At 45.0% G+C, this 19,299-nt stretch overlaps 1 protein-coding gene and 1 non-coding gene across 3 annotated transcripts in view; both read right to left on the reverse strand.

Moving 5' to 3' along the window:
* LOC139765878 (lachesin-like) overlaps positions 1 to 19,299 on the reverse strand; it is a 192,479-nt gene that overhangs the window by 14,496 nt on the left and 158,684 nt on the right. For both annotated transcript variants that reach the window (XM_071693753.1, XM_071693752.1), the window contains exons 5-6: positions 11,933 to 12,091; positions 2,813 to 2,941 (exon numbers count right to left, since the gene is read on the reverse strand). In XM_071693753.1, coding sequence (XP_071549854.1) covers positions 2,813 to 2,941; positions 11,933 to 12,091 — 288 coding nt within the window. The remainder of the gene's footprint in view (positions 1 to 2,812; positions 2,942 to 11,932; positions 12,092 to 19,299) is intronic.
* On the reverse strand, positions 472 to 544 carry TRNAR-UCU (transfer RNA arginine (anticodon UCU)). Its single transcript has one exon. It is a non-coding gene; the product is annotated as a tRNA-Arg (tRNA).

Below are 19,299 nucleotides of genomic sequence, written 5' to 3' on the forward strand. Positions count from 1 at the left end.
GATTCATACATGACTGAAAATACTGAAGTGAATAAGATGCATTTATCATTTCTCATTGAGGCGTGACTTCTGTGTGTACCACATGAGCTATATCTATCCTTGTGTCTATCACACTTTCTATATCCTGGTGACTCCTTGTAAGTCATGTTCAGTCTCAGTTGCCTGTAGCCACTCACTGTGCCTCGAGCGGTTATCATGCAGCCTGAAATCCTCCGATTACTTGTCAGTTTCTCTTCATTTATCTTTGTTCCTCCTCTTCTTTCCTTATATTCCATACACCATAGTCACTTGCTGTCACACTCGCTCACAAGCCAGTAAACACTAGACCTGATTTTCTTATCAGATGATAAACTCACATAAACCATGAGATATGTTATGACGTTTCTTGTTAATATCTTCTTTTTGATCTTGTTTATCGGTCATAACTCCCGGCAACCAACTCCTCCTGGCTTTTAACTCGGAAAAACTGGACATCCCCGCCGGGGGTCGAACCCGGGACCTATGGATTAGAAGTCCATCGCGCTTTCCACTGCGCCACGGGGACTGGTTGCATGAGGGAGGGGGTGAGAGCCGGTAGCTAATGATGGGCCCTGGTGGACGCAGGAGGGGGAGGGGGTGAGGGGAGTGGAGGTGGCAGGAGAGAGGAGGGGGAAAGGGGAGAAGGAGGAAGAGGGGCAGGTGTGGAGGGGGAGAGGGATGGGGAGGATGAAGATGGATAGGAGTAAATAGTGATAGAAAAGAGTAGAGAGAAGGGGGACAGAAGGGAAGGGGGAGACTGATGAGGGGAAGGAAAAGAGGAAGGAAGGGAGAAAAATTGAAGGAGTGTGGGAGAGGGAAAACGGGAGAAGGATTTCGGTTGGCGAGTGAGAAAGAGAAAGAGAGGAGAGATGGGTGGTGAGGGAGGGGGAGGAAGGGAGGGTACGAAAAGAGTCAGAGGGAGAAGAGGAGGACTGATGAAGACGGAGGGAGAGTAGAGCCAAGTAATGGGAGGGAGAGAGAGAGAGGGGCTAAGTGAGAGAGGACACGCACGCACGCACACACACACACACACACACACACACACATACACGCACACACACACAATGACTTGAGGACATGGTTAATGCAGACGCCAAACATAAATTTAAGTTGTATACTTGTAGAGAATGTTCAGGAGATGGCTCTGCCCGAGTGTAAAACTCCCTCCCTGAATAGTACACACACACACACACACACACACACACACACACACACACAGTGTTCGTTCTCATTAATTACTTGATAAGATTTATTGATTCTGCAATTTTTCATTCTATGTTAACTGATTTTCTGATGTGAACGGAATGACACGACACTTAGCTAAAGTCAAGGGATCTTATTTATGTTCTGATCTGCAGAAATTAAGATGTTATTGTTTTCCTTGTGTATATATTTTCCTAGATCAGTGCTTACGTTTTCTATGCACCTATCTCGTTTTCTTTTGATTTTTTAAATTTTTGCATGTAAATAATTGATGGGACTAGAGAATAAATGATTGAAAAACTGACGATTATTAATATGAAAACTTTGGACAATTATCTTATGTTCTTGTAAACATGTTGAAATAGAGTCAGAAAATTTTCCATTCATATATGGTCGCTATTTCCCGTGTAAACAAGACAGCGCCAAGAAAACGTGATGTATATAAAAATATTCAAATATGAAGATAACTCTAAAGAAAACACTTCCTGTCTTATGAATTGTGGATTCTGTGTCGACCATAAATTCTTTGATTGTCTCAAATATCTCAAAACTCACACTACTGTTGGCGTTGCAAACTTATTCCAACATATTTTGAGCTGGTGTCAACAATGCAGAGTTACAGCACTAACTACTGAGGAGTAATACCAAGAAATGATCACATTGTACCAGGTATGTACTGTATGGTATATTGTACTGTATGGTAAATTATTGTACTGTATGGGATATTGTACTGTATGGTATATTATACTGTATGGTATATTAGAGGAAACGATTGTGGGGGGGGGGGATGGCTTTTACATCAGTCACAAAGGCGTTATCCCGGTACTTGATTAGCACAAAATCGTCTTTCGAGGAATAGCCAAACATGACTCTTTAACCTCAAGACTTACTGACCTAGTGACAAGAGTGAAATACAGGAGGGGAGCAGAGTGGGGGGAGGATGTTTGGTGAAGAAGAAGAAAAGAAAAAAAGTAAAGAAAATACGGAAAGGAGAAACGAAAGAAAAAAGAAGCAAGAATGTACAATAAACCATCTATTAAGAAAATGAAGCTCAGACATATTTACATTCATGCAACACTTACAGCGTATATGTTATGTTAGCAGCAAACGGACTGTGAATATCCAACTCAAAATTGTTACTTATGTTTCTGACAGAAAACAAAATTACAAAATACATAAAATACATAAAAGTTAAGACAGGAAGACAGATGCCAAGGTATATCATGAAGCGGACATTATTTTTGGTTCAACTTTATTTAAAGTTTACCAAGCGGAGTCTGGCCTGGGGAGAATTATATTATGGTAATTTGTTTTCTATGTTGAGGTCACACGTTCCAGGCTTCATCTGAGAAGTTTTATCTTTCGTAAGGTTTTTTGTAGATACTGAGAGGGGGGAGGGGGAGTGATGCACAGATACTGACTTAATTATGATGGAGATCAGGGTGTTGAATGAATGAATTCGTAACAAGTTTCAAAAGTTCTATTCAGAGAAAAATACTCTCTCTCTCTCTCTCTCTCTCTCTCTCTCTCTCTCTCTCTCTCTCTCTCTCTCTCTCTCTCTCTCTCTCTCTCTCTCTCTCTCTCTACTTACACTGGACCTTGAGTATGATTCGCTTGGAGACGGAGGGAGGAACCTCGTTGGAGGCGATGCACAGGTAGGCTCCCATGTGAAGGCGGGAGACGGTTGGTATGTGGAGCACCTCTGAGTCTGTGACCTTCACTGTGGGAGGAGGAGAACGTGACTTAGTCAGGCAGGAGACATGGGAGTATATGGGGAAGCATTAGGAGTGTACGGAGAGGACATATTACATTATGGGAGTACATAATAGTCGTGAGAAAGCCGTGGATTTATATGTACACCATGGGAGTAGATAATAAGGGCATGGGAGACCATGGGTTTATATGGAAAAACCCTGGGAGTACCTGGGAGAGTCACATAATAGAAGACCTGATGGTCTTTGACGAAGATATCTGCTGAAGGACAGTAGTTGACATTCTTACTTCCTAATCTTTATAGAACCAAACAGGAGTTTACAGTAAATTGCTCCTCCTCATCCACCACTGAAGACAGGATGAGGATAGTAGGGTAGGAAGCTTTCGTGTGGATAGGAAGAGAATAGTAGAGAACATAGTTTTTATATAGATGGAGGTGTCTATGTAGATGGAAAAGGAAATAAGGAAGTACAATGGAGATATTGTGATGTGGTTCTGTTGAAGACTGGCGCGACTCGAGCGTGACGTCACGACGTTTGAGCACGACTGTACATCTGTAGGGGCTGATGACCTGACCTTTGGTCTGACACTTAAAGGCCAGGTTAAAGGTCACATCAAATCCAAGGGTCTTGGTCGTAATCAAGGGCTTAATAACGATAAATGAATATATATGAAATTATCCTCTTTCGCATGCTTTACGTTATGATATATTCGTGTTGAGGTCGAATAACTAAGAGATACACTAAATCATCTTTCTATTCTGTGTTAAACTGTGCAAATGGGAGCTTAAGTACCCCTAAAAGGAGACAGTGGCAACTCTGTTCATACTCGATGTTTTGAGCGAGTCTGAGACAACGAAGCCGAAGCTGTGAAGCTTCGAGTTCATAGTCTTTACAGAGGCAGTCGCACATATTTCAAATGAACGGAAAATCGGCGTTATGATAGATTCATCATCCGTTCTGTCTGTCTCTTTGGACAGCAGAAGTCTCCTTCTGGAAGCCGATTAGTAAACCCGTGTGAAAATCTCCCAAATTCTCGTTCATTTTGATCTTTTAAAGTGTAAAGTATTTTCCCAAAATTTATCAGTTATTAAATCTTTCCTTCCCATGTTTGAAATCTATAAAGATGGAACCACTCTATATACCAAATATCTAACAAACAAATTAAAATCATTAAAATATTCTCAGAATAGAAGTCAAACGATTCTCATTTGACCATGACGTCATCGTTGTAAATAAACAAGGGCCACCGGACAATCACAGAGCAGAACTTTATAATCAAACATGGCAACACAAGGCTTCCGTGAGGGAGAGAGTTCCAGATTGCTCTCACTGGATCATCTGGAGAACATCCTGCACTACGACGCTATGAACATCTCCATTACTGTAGCAAATCTTGAAGAGAAACTGCAACCGTGCCACCACCTGCCTGACGGAGGAGTGGGTGTGTGACCTGTGTGTCGGGTGATGGAACAATATGTGTCCACTGTTGAAGCAGTTCTGACGAGTTTGGTCAACTGATAGACTTATCCATGTGATGTTATTGTGTGGGGTAGACCTAACCATGTACTAAGTGTGATAGATCAATCCATGTGTTGATATAGTGTGTGTGTGTGTGTGTGTGTGAGGAGGGGGGACAGAACTATCCATGTGTTGGTATTGCTTGGGGAGAGATCTACCATGTGCTGATGTACTGTGTGCTGACGTACTACTGACAGTCTCACGAAGATGTACTCACCCATGACCTCAACAAAATGTCTGCAACAACTTGGGAAGGTAAAGTGATAAAATACACCCAAAGTTTATTTACGTCTGTTGGTTAAAAGTGATACATTTTTAATCAAAAATAATTCTTTTTGCAGATTCATGCAAGTTGTATAGAAGGTTGATCTGTTAAGTAGATTATATTGAATCACTGTAGTAAATCTAGATCCCCTCGCTTTGTGTTGAAATGATTTGGCATGAAAGTGAGATGATTACATGATGATCCAGCTAAAATTTGCTTCAGTAATTATTAGGTTGACGTAAACCTGTTTAGTTACAATTGAATGTTTGATTATACGATCCTAATTAAACCGATGAACGCGACGGTACGACCCTTGAGTATGACGGTACGACCCTTGAGTATGACGGTATGACCCTTGAGTATGACGGTACGACCCTTGAGTATGACGGTATGACCCTTGAGTATGACGGTACGACCCTTGAGTATGACGGTATGACCCTTGAGTATGACGGTATGACCCTTGAGTATGACGGTATGACCCTTGAGTATGACGGTATGACCCTTGAGTATGACGGTATGACCCTCAGATATAATAGCCTGACATATGACCATACTCATGAGAATTAGATCAAAGGTTAATGGTCGTTCCGTCGTATTGAAAAGTCGTCCTGATATCCTCAAGAGTCGAATCGGCGCGCCCTAGGGTCATAATGTCGTCCTTAAGGGTCGTAATTATGTAATCAAGGTATGCTTCCCCTAGCTAGAGAGGGTCGTACTATCATGTTCAAGGATCATACCATTGTACGCTAGGGTACATCGTGCCGGCGTACTCTAGGGTTTGCCTTTCCCTCCGAAACTAAAGATATCAGAATTTTTCATTTGATCCAAACGACAGAAACTTTATTTTATTGATAACATTTAAGAAAGTCGAGCAGAATCGTCTGCATATCTGAAAGAGAACAGATAGTTTGATATTTACAGATGTTTTGTTATCAGTGATATCGTGTGGTCCAGGAGGAGGCGACCCACGCACCATCTTCCCTCGCCGGGGGAGTTGGCTACGAGATCGTGTCTTTGATCCAGGTCTTCTGGTTCCACTGCTTCCGGACCAGACCCCATACATCGGCTCGCCGCTCGGGTGACCAATGGTCCAGATGATCATCCTTACGAACTTCCCTTCCTCTCTCTCTCTCTCTCTCTCTCTCTCTCTCTCTCTCTCTCTCTCTCTCTCTCTCTCTCTCTCTCTCTCTCTCTCTCCTCGTTGATATGTCACTCATCTCTGTATGATTCCCCTGTTCGAATCATCATTCGGCACTGCTTCATTAAGAAACCTGAATTCCATGTATTATTACAAAGAAATAAACCAATCGTGGTGGAACAAACTGTTCTATAAGTGAGTAAGTTAGCGTTTGGTGTTAACCTTACATATTCTGATTCAAAAACTGTTTCGTAAGCGACTTTGTCGGTACAGAGAGGATGCAAACTATCGTAATAGCCTCTGAATCCACAGAATCTTGGTTCGAACCCCTTGTGAGATAGTAAACTCGATAGCAACTTGTTTCCGAAAGTTTGTTAATCAAATTCATGATCTGAAAAATGTTGATTATTTTTTTGAGAAATAAAATGATAACATATCCATTACTGTAGATAACAGAATGCACCACAACTGTAAGACTTGTGTGCAAAGTAAAGAAAATAAGAAGCACTTTTATAGTAACAAATTGAGGATGTGTGATGCTGAGTAGGTTGTGTCAACCTGATCGACCCCATGAAGCTGTAAATGGAGTGAAAAATACATAAACAGATAGACAGACTTGCGAGAAAGACTCATTAGCTTATAGTCGTGTAATTACCTATTCATAATTACGTATTTGAACTGTATGTGGAGGAAGGTCTACACTCCACTCATCTATCTACTTTCTTATTATCTTTTTCCAGAACCGTACAGACCACATTCGTCAGGACGAGCCGGTGTGTAGTTCAGCACGTCCCTCAAACACACAGGTATGATATTTGTCCGCTTCTCCTCCTTCAGCACCTCTCCCTTTCCCAGCATCATCTTGAACAACATTTCTGTTGGTTCGTCGAGTGATCTTCTCACAGCCTCAGCACATTTAGAGATATTTCAAGAGGACCATTAGGCTTATATGACTCAAAACTCTTTAGTAATCTAGCATCTATGTTTTCTTTACGAATGTCAGAGTTTTCCAAGACTTCCTCTCTACTCTGTCTCACTAGTGTTGTGGATATATCGTCTTCCAGCGTGGAAACATAGTTGAACTTATCATTCAGTTCTTCACGTCCTCTGTAACTCTTCCCTCTCAGTCCCTCAGCCTGAGGAGTAGCTGCTCTCTGAATGACAATTTACTCCTGATGAAAAAGTTTCTGATTTTCATCTGACTTGTCCACGATGTTCTTTTCAAACTTTCTGTGTTCCTCCTTACTTATCCTGCTGCCATACTCGTTTCTTGCTCTCTTGTATCTTACAAAAGCTGGTTGACTGGAACGTCGTCTGTGTCTTCGCCAGAGCAGATCGCGAGGATCTTTCGCTTTTTGATATCATTTATTAACTCGCTGCCTCTTTGTAAACCTTATCTATAGCTAATGGTACCCTTATTCCTACTTCATCACTGTAGATGTCACAAAACCTTCTACTACAGTGCCCTGGGTTCTGGCCACTGAACTCCATTTCCCAGTTTATGTTACCTTAGAAATTGTTGAGTTCTATTTGTGTGTAGTTTCCACAGTCATGTGACCGCTTTGAATTTAGTCTCACCTCTCCTATCATCTTTTTTCTCGCGTGTATATGTGTGTGTGTGTGTGTCTGTGTGTATATGTGTGTGTGTGTGTGTGTGTGTGTGTGGCTGCCATATGTGTGTAACTGGGAGATTCACACTCGTGTTGCCCCATTTCTTAACCTTGTAGTTGTACCGTGTCTTTACTCTTACTTAGTAGTATGTACACACACACACTCACCCGGGCCTTAGCTAGGTATCCATTCATCGACCAGCCCCGAGGTGGAGGATGAACACATGGGTTGGGTGTAGGTCGAATGATAAATATTTTAAGGAAGCGTTAGAGTTGACAACCAGACATCTGTTGTGTGGGCTCCCAGAGGCTCAGCATATGTGGTGTCCACAGGGCCTCACACACGGTATGCGAGGTACCCGACATACAGTGTGATACCAAACACTGGGTGGCCGGGGTACCACACATGGGATGTGGTACAAACAAATCAGGTAGACGAGGTACCCCACATGAGGTATGACACCAATAGATGATGAGGCTTCCAAGGTATCCCACATGGCGCCTCTAAGAAACCATCACGTATTGCCTCCAAGAAACCAACACATGAAGTCCTCCAAAAGCCAACTCAGGATGCCTCTAAGAGGCCAACCCAGAATGTTTCCAGCAAGCTAACCAAGGATGCCTTCAAAATTCAGCCAGAGTACCTCCAAGAAGCCAACCCAGGACGCCTCCAAAAGAAACACGAGCCGTGGAGGTCGTATCAGTAGGAGGGAAAATAATGATAGATCTCACTCATAAGATTTATAACGTAAAGGTGGTGACAGGCGGGACAAGGTGGAAGATCCCAGTGCCACCTGCAAGATATTGGGCCATATATCCAGAGTGACTCTTTTTTCCTCCCACATTCCCGGCAGCTGGACACAGAAAATGGGGTTTGGTTTGAAGAAGCGACACGTTTTGGCCACTTTAACAGCTTGTGGTTAGTCATAGCAACTATGTCTATAATTTGTGTGGTTCACCGCTCTCATTAGAACGCAGCTGATGTCTGCTATCATTATAACTGATGTTAGCTGATGATGCCGTTTTATAGCTTTTTCATCTTTCCTCTGCTTCCTTTAGTCTCTCTCTAATTATGTTTTTTCTCTTAATTCCTTCGTTTCTTATCACGTTTCCGCTCGTAACTTTTCCAGTCTTCAGTTGTGATATATTACTTGATTCCCTTGTTCTTTGCGCCCATCTTCATCGTCACCACCTCCTTCCATTTTCTTTAGACTCTCAGTTTGAACAGTTCTGACTGTTTTACGGAGACGCAGCCGACGCATATTAAGCAGGACGGTATGACCCTTGAGAACAGTGGTGCAATCCTTGAACACAACGGAGTGATCTCTGGAGTACGATGGCACGACATTTAAGTACGACGGTACGACCCTTGAGCTCGTCGGTACAACGCTGGAGCATGACGCCTCGGAGTGATCTTGAGTACTAATGGTGCGACCATTGAGCACAACGGCACGACTTTTGATCATGATGGTACGACTTTTAAGCACAATTAACTACCCTCAAGTATGGTGCCCAAGGGCCGTCCTCATTGGCTGTACTCAAAACATTAAAGTCTATTAAACCCAAACATGGCTTTTCGTCCCTCGTCGTCTGACGTCGCCCACTGTCGTCCACTGTCGTCCCTGGTCGTCCCTTATCGTCCGGTCCGTCAACTGTTCATCTTCTGATCTTCTCTCGTGTAACTATAGAACTGATCTGAGCCAGACGTAGCTGGGTTGGTCCTTATAGGGGGAGGGGGGGGGAGGGAGGTCCTTTCTCAATACGTAGCCTGGCCACCCCGCCACTCCCCCAGACACCATCCAGGCCACGTGAACAATACAGACCCATGTACGCCTCCTGTTCATTATCAATACAACTGTTACACCTGTTGACAACGGAGGGAAAGTTGTCTTGAACAGAGACATCCACTGTTGTGCATTTAGAGAGGTTGATGCCCTTCTGCCCCAGCCTCTCTTTCCACTTCCATCCACCGTCCATCCACCTTCCATCTACCCACCTTCCATCCACCTTTCATCCCTCTCCTCCACCCTCCCCCGCCAGAGGGGGAGAGGGTATCTGGATCTAGCACAATGAGACTAAGTGGTGGGGGAGACTATGTTGTCAGTTAGGGGAGATTACCTCCCCGCCTGCAGCTCCCCAAAGGGAATGCCAAGTAAGGGAGAGGTGGAGAGAGGGCAGAGTGGGGGGAGGCAGAGAGGGGAGAAGAGGAAAAGAGGTGAGAGAGCGTAGGAATGATGAGAAGAGATGATGTGTGGAAAGGGATATTAGAGAGAGAGAGAGAGAGAGAGGGGGGGGGGGGGGGAAACGGTAAGCAGAGATAGGAGAAATGAGTGAAAATGAAGAAACAGAAGGGTTATAGATGTCAAAGAAGGAGAGATAATGGAGAGACAAGACAGAAGACAGGTACAGACGGGGATGAAGAGAAAGGAGGGAGAGAGGGAATGATAGTGAGAGAAAGAAGAAAGAAAATGGAGGATAGAATGAGAACAGGGGGAGAGTGGGAGGGAGGGAATAGGAGAGAGAGAGAGAGAGAGAGAGAGAGAGAGAGAGAGAGAGAGAGAGAGAGAGAGAGAGAGAGAGAGAGAGAAGGGAGACTGGGAAAGAAGAAAGTAAGAAGTGAGGAAGAGTTGTGAGAGCAAGGAGGAGGGGGAGTTGGTGTCCAGGATTTTCTGTCCTCAGTTATAATCGTGTTCTGTGATCCTGTTGTTGTTGTTGTTGTTGTTGTTGTTGTTGGTGGTGGTGGTGGTGGTGGTGGTGGTGTTACGTTACTACCGCATCTTCCTCATCCTCGACATCGTCTTCATGTTTTTGTTCACCTTCTTCCTCATCGTTATCACATGAAATCATTAACCTTTATCTTATCACGTTCATTTCTCCCTTCCCTTTAGCACACAACAACCCCCCCCCCCACCTCATTCCCACATCATAAAACCCCTTATGTATACAATCCTAGTACCCCACACAGACCCCCTTACAATCCCACCTCCCCATAATCCCATTTTTCCATTACGTTCACATTACTATTCTGATTCCATCTGTGTGGAGGCCATATCCTTCTACATATTACTTGTCTTTTTTTTTCCCCTCCCCTCCCACACCCTCCTCCAGCTTGGCTGCATCATGCTTGCCACATGCACTTGCCATGCTTTCTGAATAGCTCAGAGCCGGGCAGGTCCGACCGTGCATGATGTCCACTTCGATTATTGCTTGTGTTGCTTGCACAGGCACGCGCCTCCAGACCCCATTGATAAACAGGATAGAGAGAGAACGGGCCATATCATTTCCATCCGTTGAGCAAGACTGCGCGACCCTTGAACACGACGGTACGACCCTTGATATAATGGTATGTTCCTTGACCTTTACGGGTCAGGTCAGAGGCCAGGCCATCATACCCAGGTATTGTTCCATCATGTTCATAGGGTCTTACCACCGTGCTAGAGGGGGTCGTACCGCCGTGCTACAGGGGGTCGTACCGCCGTGCTACAGGGGGGGTCGTACCGCCGTGCTACAGGGGGTCGTACCGCCGTGCTACAGGGGGGGTCGTACCGCCGTGCTACAGGGGGGGGGTCGTACCGCCGTGCTACAGGGGGGGTCGTACCGCCGTGCTTAAAGCGTTGGTAAGAGTTACTGAGCTGTGTACTCAGAGCCTGACCCGGTCATTGCCAGCACGTGCCGTGTGTCTGAACGTTAAACCAGCATCACACAAGGTGTCCATAAACCCTTAAACCTGACTTAAACCAACAGTTTGAGGTATCGCAAGATAAGGTTTACTTACACGCGAGTGGGAGCAATAATTTCCGGCTGCTTATTACTTCTTGCTGTGTTTCCAGTTTTGTAATTTTGTAATTTTGTTTCTTTATCAGTTTCGTAAGTAGAAAGCTTCTCGCTGATCAGAAAAGTATAAGTTCAAAACTAATTACTGTAGCAGTATATTGAATGTCATGAAGTACGGTATGACCGCCTCTCTGTATCTATGTGAATTTTCATCTTTTTTTTTCAACATTTGTAAATGAAGCGGATCTGCTAGTCTTGTAGTCAGACGTGGGCTGTCTGCTGGAATCCATCCCTGTGCTTTACTATCCTGTTTCTACCCATACAGATTAGGAATTTAGGATACTATTACTGTCCTTCAGCAGGCAACCTCGTCACAGTACATCAGGTCTTCTGTTGTCTGGTTTCTCCATGTACTCCCATGTACACCCATGTTATCTTACCTCTGACCTCTGTCTGAAGTTTAAGATATTTAGGAATGATTTTAAAGATATATCTGAATAGTTTAGTTCATTTCAGGATTTAAGTATTTCTCAGCCCTTAATCTAAATACAATTAATGTAATTAACATTATCTTACACAAGTTTATATCCCTTTTCTTACGGCTGATTCGAAACATTAGAAGACATCTTGGAGTATATTCTTATACTTTAGAACATGAAAATAACCTCTAATGCCAACTGTAAGTACTCACGGTTGATGCCGTTGCTTACGTCTATCCTGCCCCCATCTTCCCTCTTCCAGGAGATGACAGGTTTGGGCGATCCTCTCGCACGACACTCCAGAGTTACGTCCTGACCTTCCTTCACCACCACCTCCGAGCTGCTCTCCTCGTCGATGATGTCCGGAGGCACTTAGGGGGAAAAAGAAAATGGGATAAGGACAAAAAGAAAACTGGAGGAGGATTTAGTGAGAGTGATGTGTAGGGCAATGTTTGGTGGTAAGATGGACAGAACAAAATATGAAGAGGATTTGAATTAAAGAAAATGGTGTATGGAGTAAAATCTGGCGGCAACAAAAATGTGATTGGCGTTCAAAGATGAGATGTAACCTGACCTACGGTGACACTACGAGAAGAGAGAATATCGGAAGAGGGTCGAAAGAAAATGGCTTTCCTTCGTGGCCCACATTCGTAGAGAGGACGCTTTCAAGGCCATCTGATTCGTCCTCCCGTGTCATATGAACCCATAGCGACCGTCTCGAACTTCTTTTCGATACCGTATCGATGACTGTGACGCGGCAGCCAATGTGGCGACGCAGTGTGTGTTGTCACCACTGCTGAGCAGTCACGCAGCGAGTGAGGGAGGAAAAAATTGTCTGGTAGTCAACCACTAACACAGTAGTGTTTGTTTCCCCTCTGATACACGCCATCCCAGGTGGTGGCCAGTTCGAAACCTGACCAGCTCCGATTTAGGGATTCAGAAGCAATGATACACATTGCTTAAGACACGTACTAGAGGCTGAACAGTGGAAAATGATATGCGATGGCACACGGGATGAAAGAAAATGGTATGAGGATTGAAAGAAAATGGCACATTAGATAATGTTTAATATACAGATAATGGGATTTGAGATCTCTCATTTCAAGAGGGTATAAAGAAAACGGACCATGGGATGTAATGGGACACTGAAGAAAGTTGAAGAAAAATATTTCAGGCAAAGAAAATGAGTCATATGAGGACAAATATAAGATCTGACGAGAATGAAGCACCAGTTCGAAGCAATGAACTCTGGATCTTGGTCGTTTCATTTCCAACATTCTTCCAGTGAACTCCGTCCCACTGGCCCTCATCGGATACTGTGCATAGAGAGTGGTGCTTTACTTGCTCCTAAAGAAAATAAAACATTTCTAATATACTTTGGAATAAGAGCAGACTAAGTTGCTTCAGCCATAATAGGTCGGGTTCATGAAGCCTCGAGTGTTGATTAGCTGTTTGAAAGGGAATGAGACTTCACTGTCTCGTTTGACAAACGAAACAGTCGAATGTTGTTGCGGCTGGCGAGACCTGCTGCCCTAAAGAGGCCCTTCTCTTTAGTCCTCCTTGTGTAAGGCTCTTGTGCAACAGAATGACCCTTGAGCACGAGATGACGACTCTTAGGCACAACAAAATGAGCCTTGGGTACCATGAAATGGCCCTTGAACACATTAGAATGTCCCTTATACAAGACAGTACGACCTTTGGATATCATGGCCTGGCCTTTGACCTGACCCTTAGAATGCCATTTGAAGATGGAAGGAGGCCATGGAAGGAGGGGAGGTCCCTCCTGCAGGAGGTTTCTGGCCTCCTGCTGGAGACCTGGGAGGGAGAGTCTTTCATCAAGTCCTTCGTCACAAGTGCCGAAAAAATCTGACAATTGCTCCCTGGGGAGCAGCCGCCCCACACCCCCGCCTGACTTTATGAAGGACGTTAAGTCTGGCCGGTACCCACACGACCGACCTCCGCTGCCTCTCCTGTGTTAGTGGTGTTACCGCTGGTGTTACCAGTGTTACTGGAGCAGGTAGTGCTGTTACTGCTGATATTGCTGGTGCTCTCAGAGCGATGTTACTGCTGTTCTCCATGCTGCTGTTAAGCGCTTTTACTGTTGCTGTTAGTGCTGCTGTTAGCGCCTGTACTGCTTCTGTTGCTGTTATAAGTGATGCAGTTGTTGCCGCTATTGCTGCTTCTGCTCGAGATGGAGTCAGCAGGGTGGGTGGGTGTTGCCTGCTTCTGCCGCTAAGACTGCTGAGTCCCCCTACTGTTTCTTCTCAAGAAATCGGAAGTGTGTGTACTGCTTATTTCTGCTCCTGCTTCTACACCGGGATCAGTAAGCAGGGAATCTGTACTCTGCTTCCGCTACTACTGTACCAGGGGGAGTTGTATTAGGGAGTCTTCTGCTTTCTGCTTCTGCTACTGCTCTTTCCTTTACCTTCCTTGCTACTGCTGCAGACTTCAGCAGGTCGTGTCATTTCCCTGATTTTCGTGCCTCAAAGCAGAGCCATGAATAGGAAATGTCCTTTGTTTCTGCTCCTGCTTATTTCTACTACTGTTACTGCTAGAGTAAACAGGAAATGTGTTGCGGGATCTATATTAGGTTTAGAGTAAGTCACAAACTCCGTTTTCTAATGACGTCTCGTCTTCCACAAGAGAAAGTCACATTTTCTTAATCTTCCTCGTAAGTTTGATGCAATCTAATCTGTCAACTGCTTAAAGTTAACCATACTACTGACGGCTTACTTTTAGAGCAAATCGAGTTACATAAAGTTATAAAGAGCCAGACTTTGCTCTATCTTTACTTAAAGCAAGATATTGTTTCTCTAAACTATAGTCCATGCACTGCTATATTTCTATTCCCATCTTCATCCAGATTTATTGGACGTATGTATATTTGAAGCAGATCTCATTTAAGATAATTTTCCGGAATTTTAAGAATGTCAAGTGATGATATTGTGTTTATTCTTGTGTTTATTTCTAATGGATTTCTGAGATAAAATTCTCTTCTGCATGAGCTGACGATGAACGTTTTATGGGCCGCTCCTCCTAAACCTTTCTAAAAGTTGGTTTGTCTATTTCTTGTCTCTTTAGAGAGAGAGAGAGAGAGAGAGAGAGAGAGAGACAGAGCTAGAGAAATCGAGAGATAGAGGAAAGTGGCAGTGGGAAAGAGACAGAAAGAAAGAAAGAGATAGAAGCAAAGTGAGATATAGATATGGATGTAAAGATTCAGACAGAAAAGGAAATAGAGACAGATATAGATTATTAAGAAAAACAGGAAAAGAGGAAGAGAACCTCTTCTATGTGATGTTATTCTACCCGGTCTAACACACACACACACACACACACACACACACACACACACGCACACACACACACACACACACACACACACACACACACACACACGTCTTCCCTATGCATATCCGAGTCGAGGCAACACATTCCGGCCGTCCATTGTGCTGTACATTACGGCCGGCGATAATGTTTACCTCGGTATATAGAATTATATGGCGAATGGCCGGCCAGGGCTGGCACCAGGGCCGACCCCCGCCAGGCGAGGAGCCCGCCAGCCAAGGTGAGGCATGACGTGTTTCCTCAGTGTTTTCCCTGAGGTTGATGTCTCTCAAGGTACTCATGGATCTGAAAGGCTCTCAGGCGCTTGGAACTCTTCATCCATCTTGAGGGATCATCTAACAAGAAGCTCTCTTCTATATAGAGGACGCAGCCACCTGAAGTCCTTCATCCATCAGAAGGCTTTTATCCAACAAGAGGCATTCATTCATCTGAGGTCCTTCATTCATCTGAAGCACTCAGCCATCTAGAGTCTCTCATGCAACTGAAGGGTCTCATCCGTCTACAGGCCCTTATCCATCTGGAGGCCTTTATCCATTTGCAGGCTCTCCTCGTCCATCTGGAAGTCTGCATCCACCTGCAGGTTCTCATCCAAGCCCAGAAAGCATCAGATTTTTCCAGGATAAAAAAAAATCGACTCCCTCCAGCTGCATAAACTTACCATTAAGTGTCTTGTTTGACTCATCTTCCCGCGCCAGTCGTCGAGTGCTTCACTGACGCAATCACTCGACGGTTGGTTATCCAGACTGGGGGAGGGAGGGGGTAGGGCGCCACACGCTCCCCCGCGGGAGACAGATGACCGGAAGGGACCTTTAAAAGCCGGTCCAGTTGCTCTCAATCTTCGCCTACCGGAAACCAACACAAGAACCTCCTCCAGGCGGTTCTTACGGGCGCCACACCGCCTCCTGTTCACGACTGAATTACATTAAGTAAAACAGTTTGTTTGAGGAAAGACTCGCGGCGACACTATCTTGCCTTACTGGAAGACGTAGCAGCCGAAAGTTTACATCTGCAGGAGGCGAAAGTTTACATCAACGAGTTTTTCTCGTGTCAAGAAGGATAGTTTACAAGATGATCTTGCTCCTGACCGAGGTCAAACTAAGTCATACTGGGTCACATGAAGTCGTATAGCGTCATTTAAGATCATACATTTGTTTGAATTAAAGAAAACGACTGTATTGCAAGGGGAAGACCGTAACAAAACTTCTCAGCCTTATATAAGTAGGGGCAGTGTTGCCTGAGCCTCGCCTCGCAGTGTTTTACACAGCGGCTGACACGAGTTGAAGGAACGAAGAAAGTTGTCCTAAACTCAGTCTGAGGCGAGGTAAATGGTTTGGTGTTTTTGACAGACAGACAGACAATCTTACGTCACACAGTCTCTTAAAGACAGACAGACGTTTGTTTCAGTTTATTAGCAGACCGGTGTGAAAGCACGTGACGTTGAGCTCCAAGTACAGGATCTCACTTTAATGTGAATAAGTTTTACTTCTGAGATGTGTGAAACGCGAGAGATCTTTTTGAGAAACTCTGAAGATCAGCAGGTTTACCGTCTCGGTCCTTCTTCAGGATTATGTAAGTGAATCGCCACAATAAACCCGGCGTTCTGCAGGAAACTCAACGAATGACTTCATTCACACCCGCTTACTGCTTTGCATAAGGAATACGCTTCTCCCCCACCGTCTGCCTAAGACCTAGGAAGAACTACTCCCAGGTATCGACCACTCAAGAATATTGCCCAGTGGAAGACGAAGACGACGGCGAGGAGGACGATCAAATTGTCCCAGGATCCTGGAGTTTCTTCTTCAGGAGGTTGGCTGAGAGGTTGGTTGGGTTATTGTGTTTGTGACGAGGTAGCCAAAGTTTGGCTCCGATGGATTGGCTCAGTTTCCCCAGCCCGTCTAGAACCACCGAAGACTGATCCACTTTTCTGACTTATACGGCTCGTAAAACCTTCCTCATCGAGAGGGTCGTCCAGCGGACGGGTAAACGGCTTCCCTTAGCCCCATAGCCAGCAGTCTGGTTGCCCTGAACAGGATCAAAACCCTTGAGGACGATGATGCGACTCGGGCATGATGGATTGGCCTTAGACGCAACCCTTGTTAGAGTCAAGTCATAGCTCATTCCATCAAACACAAAGGGTCGTACCATCATAACCAAGGGTCGCACCATCATAACCAAGGGTCGTACCATCGTGTTCAAGGTCGTGCTATCATGCTCAAAGATCGAACCGTTGTCTCAAGTGGTTGTCTCAGGTGTCGTGCGGCTGGTTCAGGTCTGAGTGTTGGCTCCAGACACCCCCTGTCTGGTGTCACCAGTCCAGGTCCTTCAGTGTCCTGTCTGACTGTAAGTACACACACACACTCACACACACACACACACACACACACACACACACACACACACTCACACACACACACACACAAGTCTTTCCCGTCTGTTAATGACCAACAGGAAACAGAGAACGCAGCAGAAGTAAAACGAAACCCTCTCATTTTTTATCTATCCTTCAGAAACTATAAAGGAACTGCAGCAATACAGTAGTTGTGTGACTACAATAGTTATACAGTATGTCTCTACAAGTTTTGCTCCTAACATTTAGGACAATGTTAGCCCAGTGGCAGGTCTAGGCAGACCCAGCTGCTCATGCTGGAAACTGGACTCCATGATGACACTTTTCTTTCCGGGGTTTGTCGTACTTCTTGTGTCTGACCGTCCAAAAAACAGCTAAAGTAATGAAGAATCGTGTATTCAGCTATCTTCACCAGCTGGAGATAACCGCCTCACTTTCAGCTCATTTCAACGACTACTACAGACTTCAAACCTATGTTCAGCTAACTCCAGCAGCTACAGCCGTGGCCGCTACACTCAGCTAACTCCAGCAGCTACAGCCGTGGCCACTACACCCAGCTAACTCCAGCAGCTACAGCCGTGATGACGACTTCCTTGAGCATCTGTGTTTACGGCGTCTCATCCACCAGACAAGGGGACAAGTTCTCCAAAGTTGTCTCGCCACTCACTGTGTCTTATGGCTCTCTCTCTCTCTCTCTCTCTCTCTCTCTCTCTCTCTCTCTCTCTCTCTCTCTCTCTCTCTCTCTCTCTCTCTCTCTCTCTCTCTCTCTCTCTCTCTCTCTCTCTCTCTCTCTCTCTCTCTCTCTCTCTCTCTCTCTCTCTCTCTCTCTCTCTCTCTCTCTCGTAGCCATCCTCTACCTCTGTCTCCACCAAAATGTCTTCACCTTCCCTATACATACAATGATCAGAGACAACAGTGTCAAGTTGGATAGAGAACGTAATACGATCTTTAACGAAATTTCTTTATCATTATCGTCTCACAGTGGACCGCTGGGATACATCGCCACCACATGTTGTCCAGTCCTGGCTATCATTGCCAATGAATCACAAGTAAACAAATACTTTAACGATGTCAACGATCAGTAAATAAGAATGATTGAGTGATTATGCACGTATTCTAACTTCTTTCTTTACAAGTTAGTGGGAGAAATCCTTCTTCTCAGGGAATACAACTGCGGAAATGAGATCATTTACCGTTCACATGTCAGCATGTTCTGTGTGTACTACAGTGTGGTCATGGCTGACGACTGATGTGCAGGAGGGTGTTGTATGTGGGGAGGAACCGTCTGCTTGGTATCCTGTTTCCATCTATGCCAGTGAGTGGCGAGGAACCATCTACTTTGCCGTTTTCTTTCCATCTATATAGATTAGGTGTTTAGTATGTAGTAAACTATCCTGCAGCGGATGACTTCATCACAGACCATCAGCTCTTCTGTTTCCTCTCCCTCCCATGTATTCCATCGTCCCTCCCTCTCCAACACAGTTCCTTATCTCCATCTCCACCGTCACCATGGTCACTCTCCATCGTCCCTCCCTCTCCAACACAGTTCCTTATCTCCATCTCCACCGTCACCATGGTCACTCTCCATCGTCCCTCCCTCTCCAACACAGTTCCTTATCTCCATCTCCACCGTCACCATGGTCACTCTCCATCGTCCCTCCCTCTCCAACACAGTTCCTTATCTCCATCTCCACCGTCACCATGGTCACTCTCCATCGTCCCTCCCTCTCCAACACAGTTCCCTATCTCCATCTCCACCGTCACCATGGTCACTCTCCATCGTCCCTCCCTCTCCAACACAGTTCCCTATCTCCATCTCCACCGTCACCATGATCACTCTCCACTATTCACCATTTCTCTCCTGCTGTAACTCCATAATACATATAT

Source organism: Panulirus ornatus, chromosome 56 (assembly GCF_036320965.1).
Source record: "Panulirus ornatus isolate Po-2019 chromosome 56, ASM3632096v1, whole genome shotgun sequence".
Taxonomy (NCBI): Eukaryota; Metazoa; Arthropoda; class Malacostraca; order Decapoda; family Palinuridae; genus Panulirus; species Panulirus ornatus.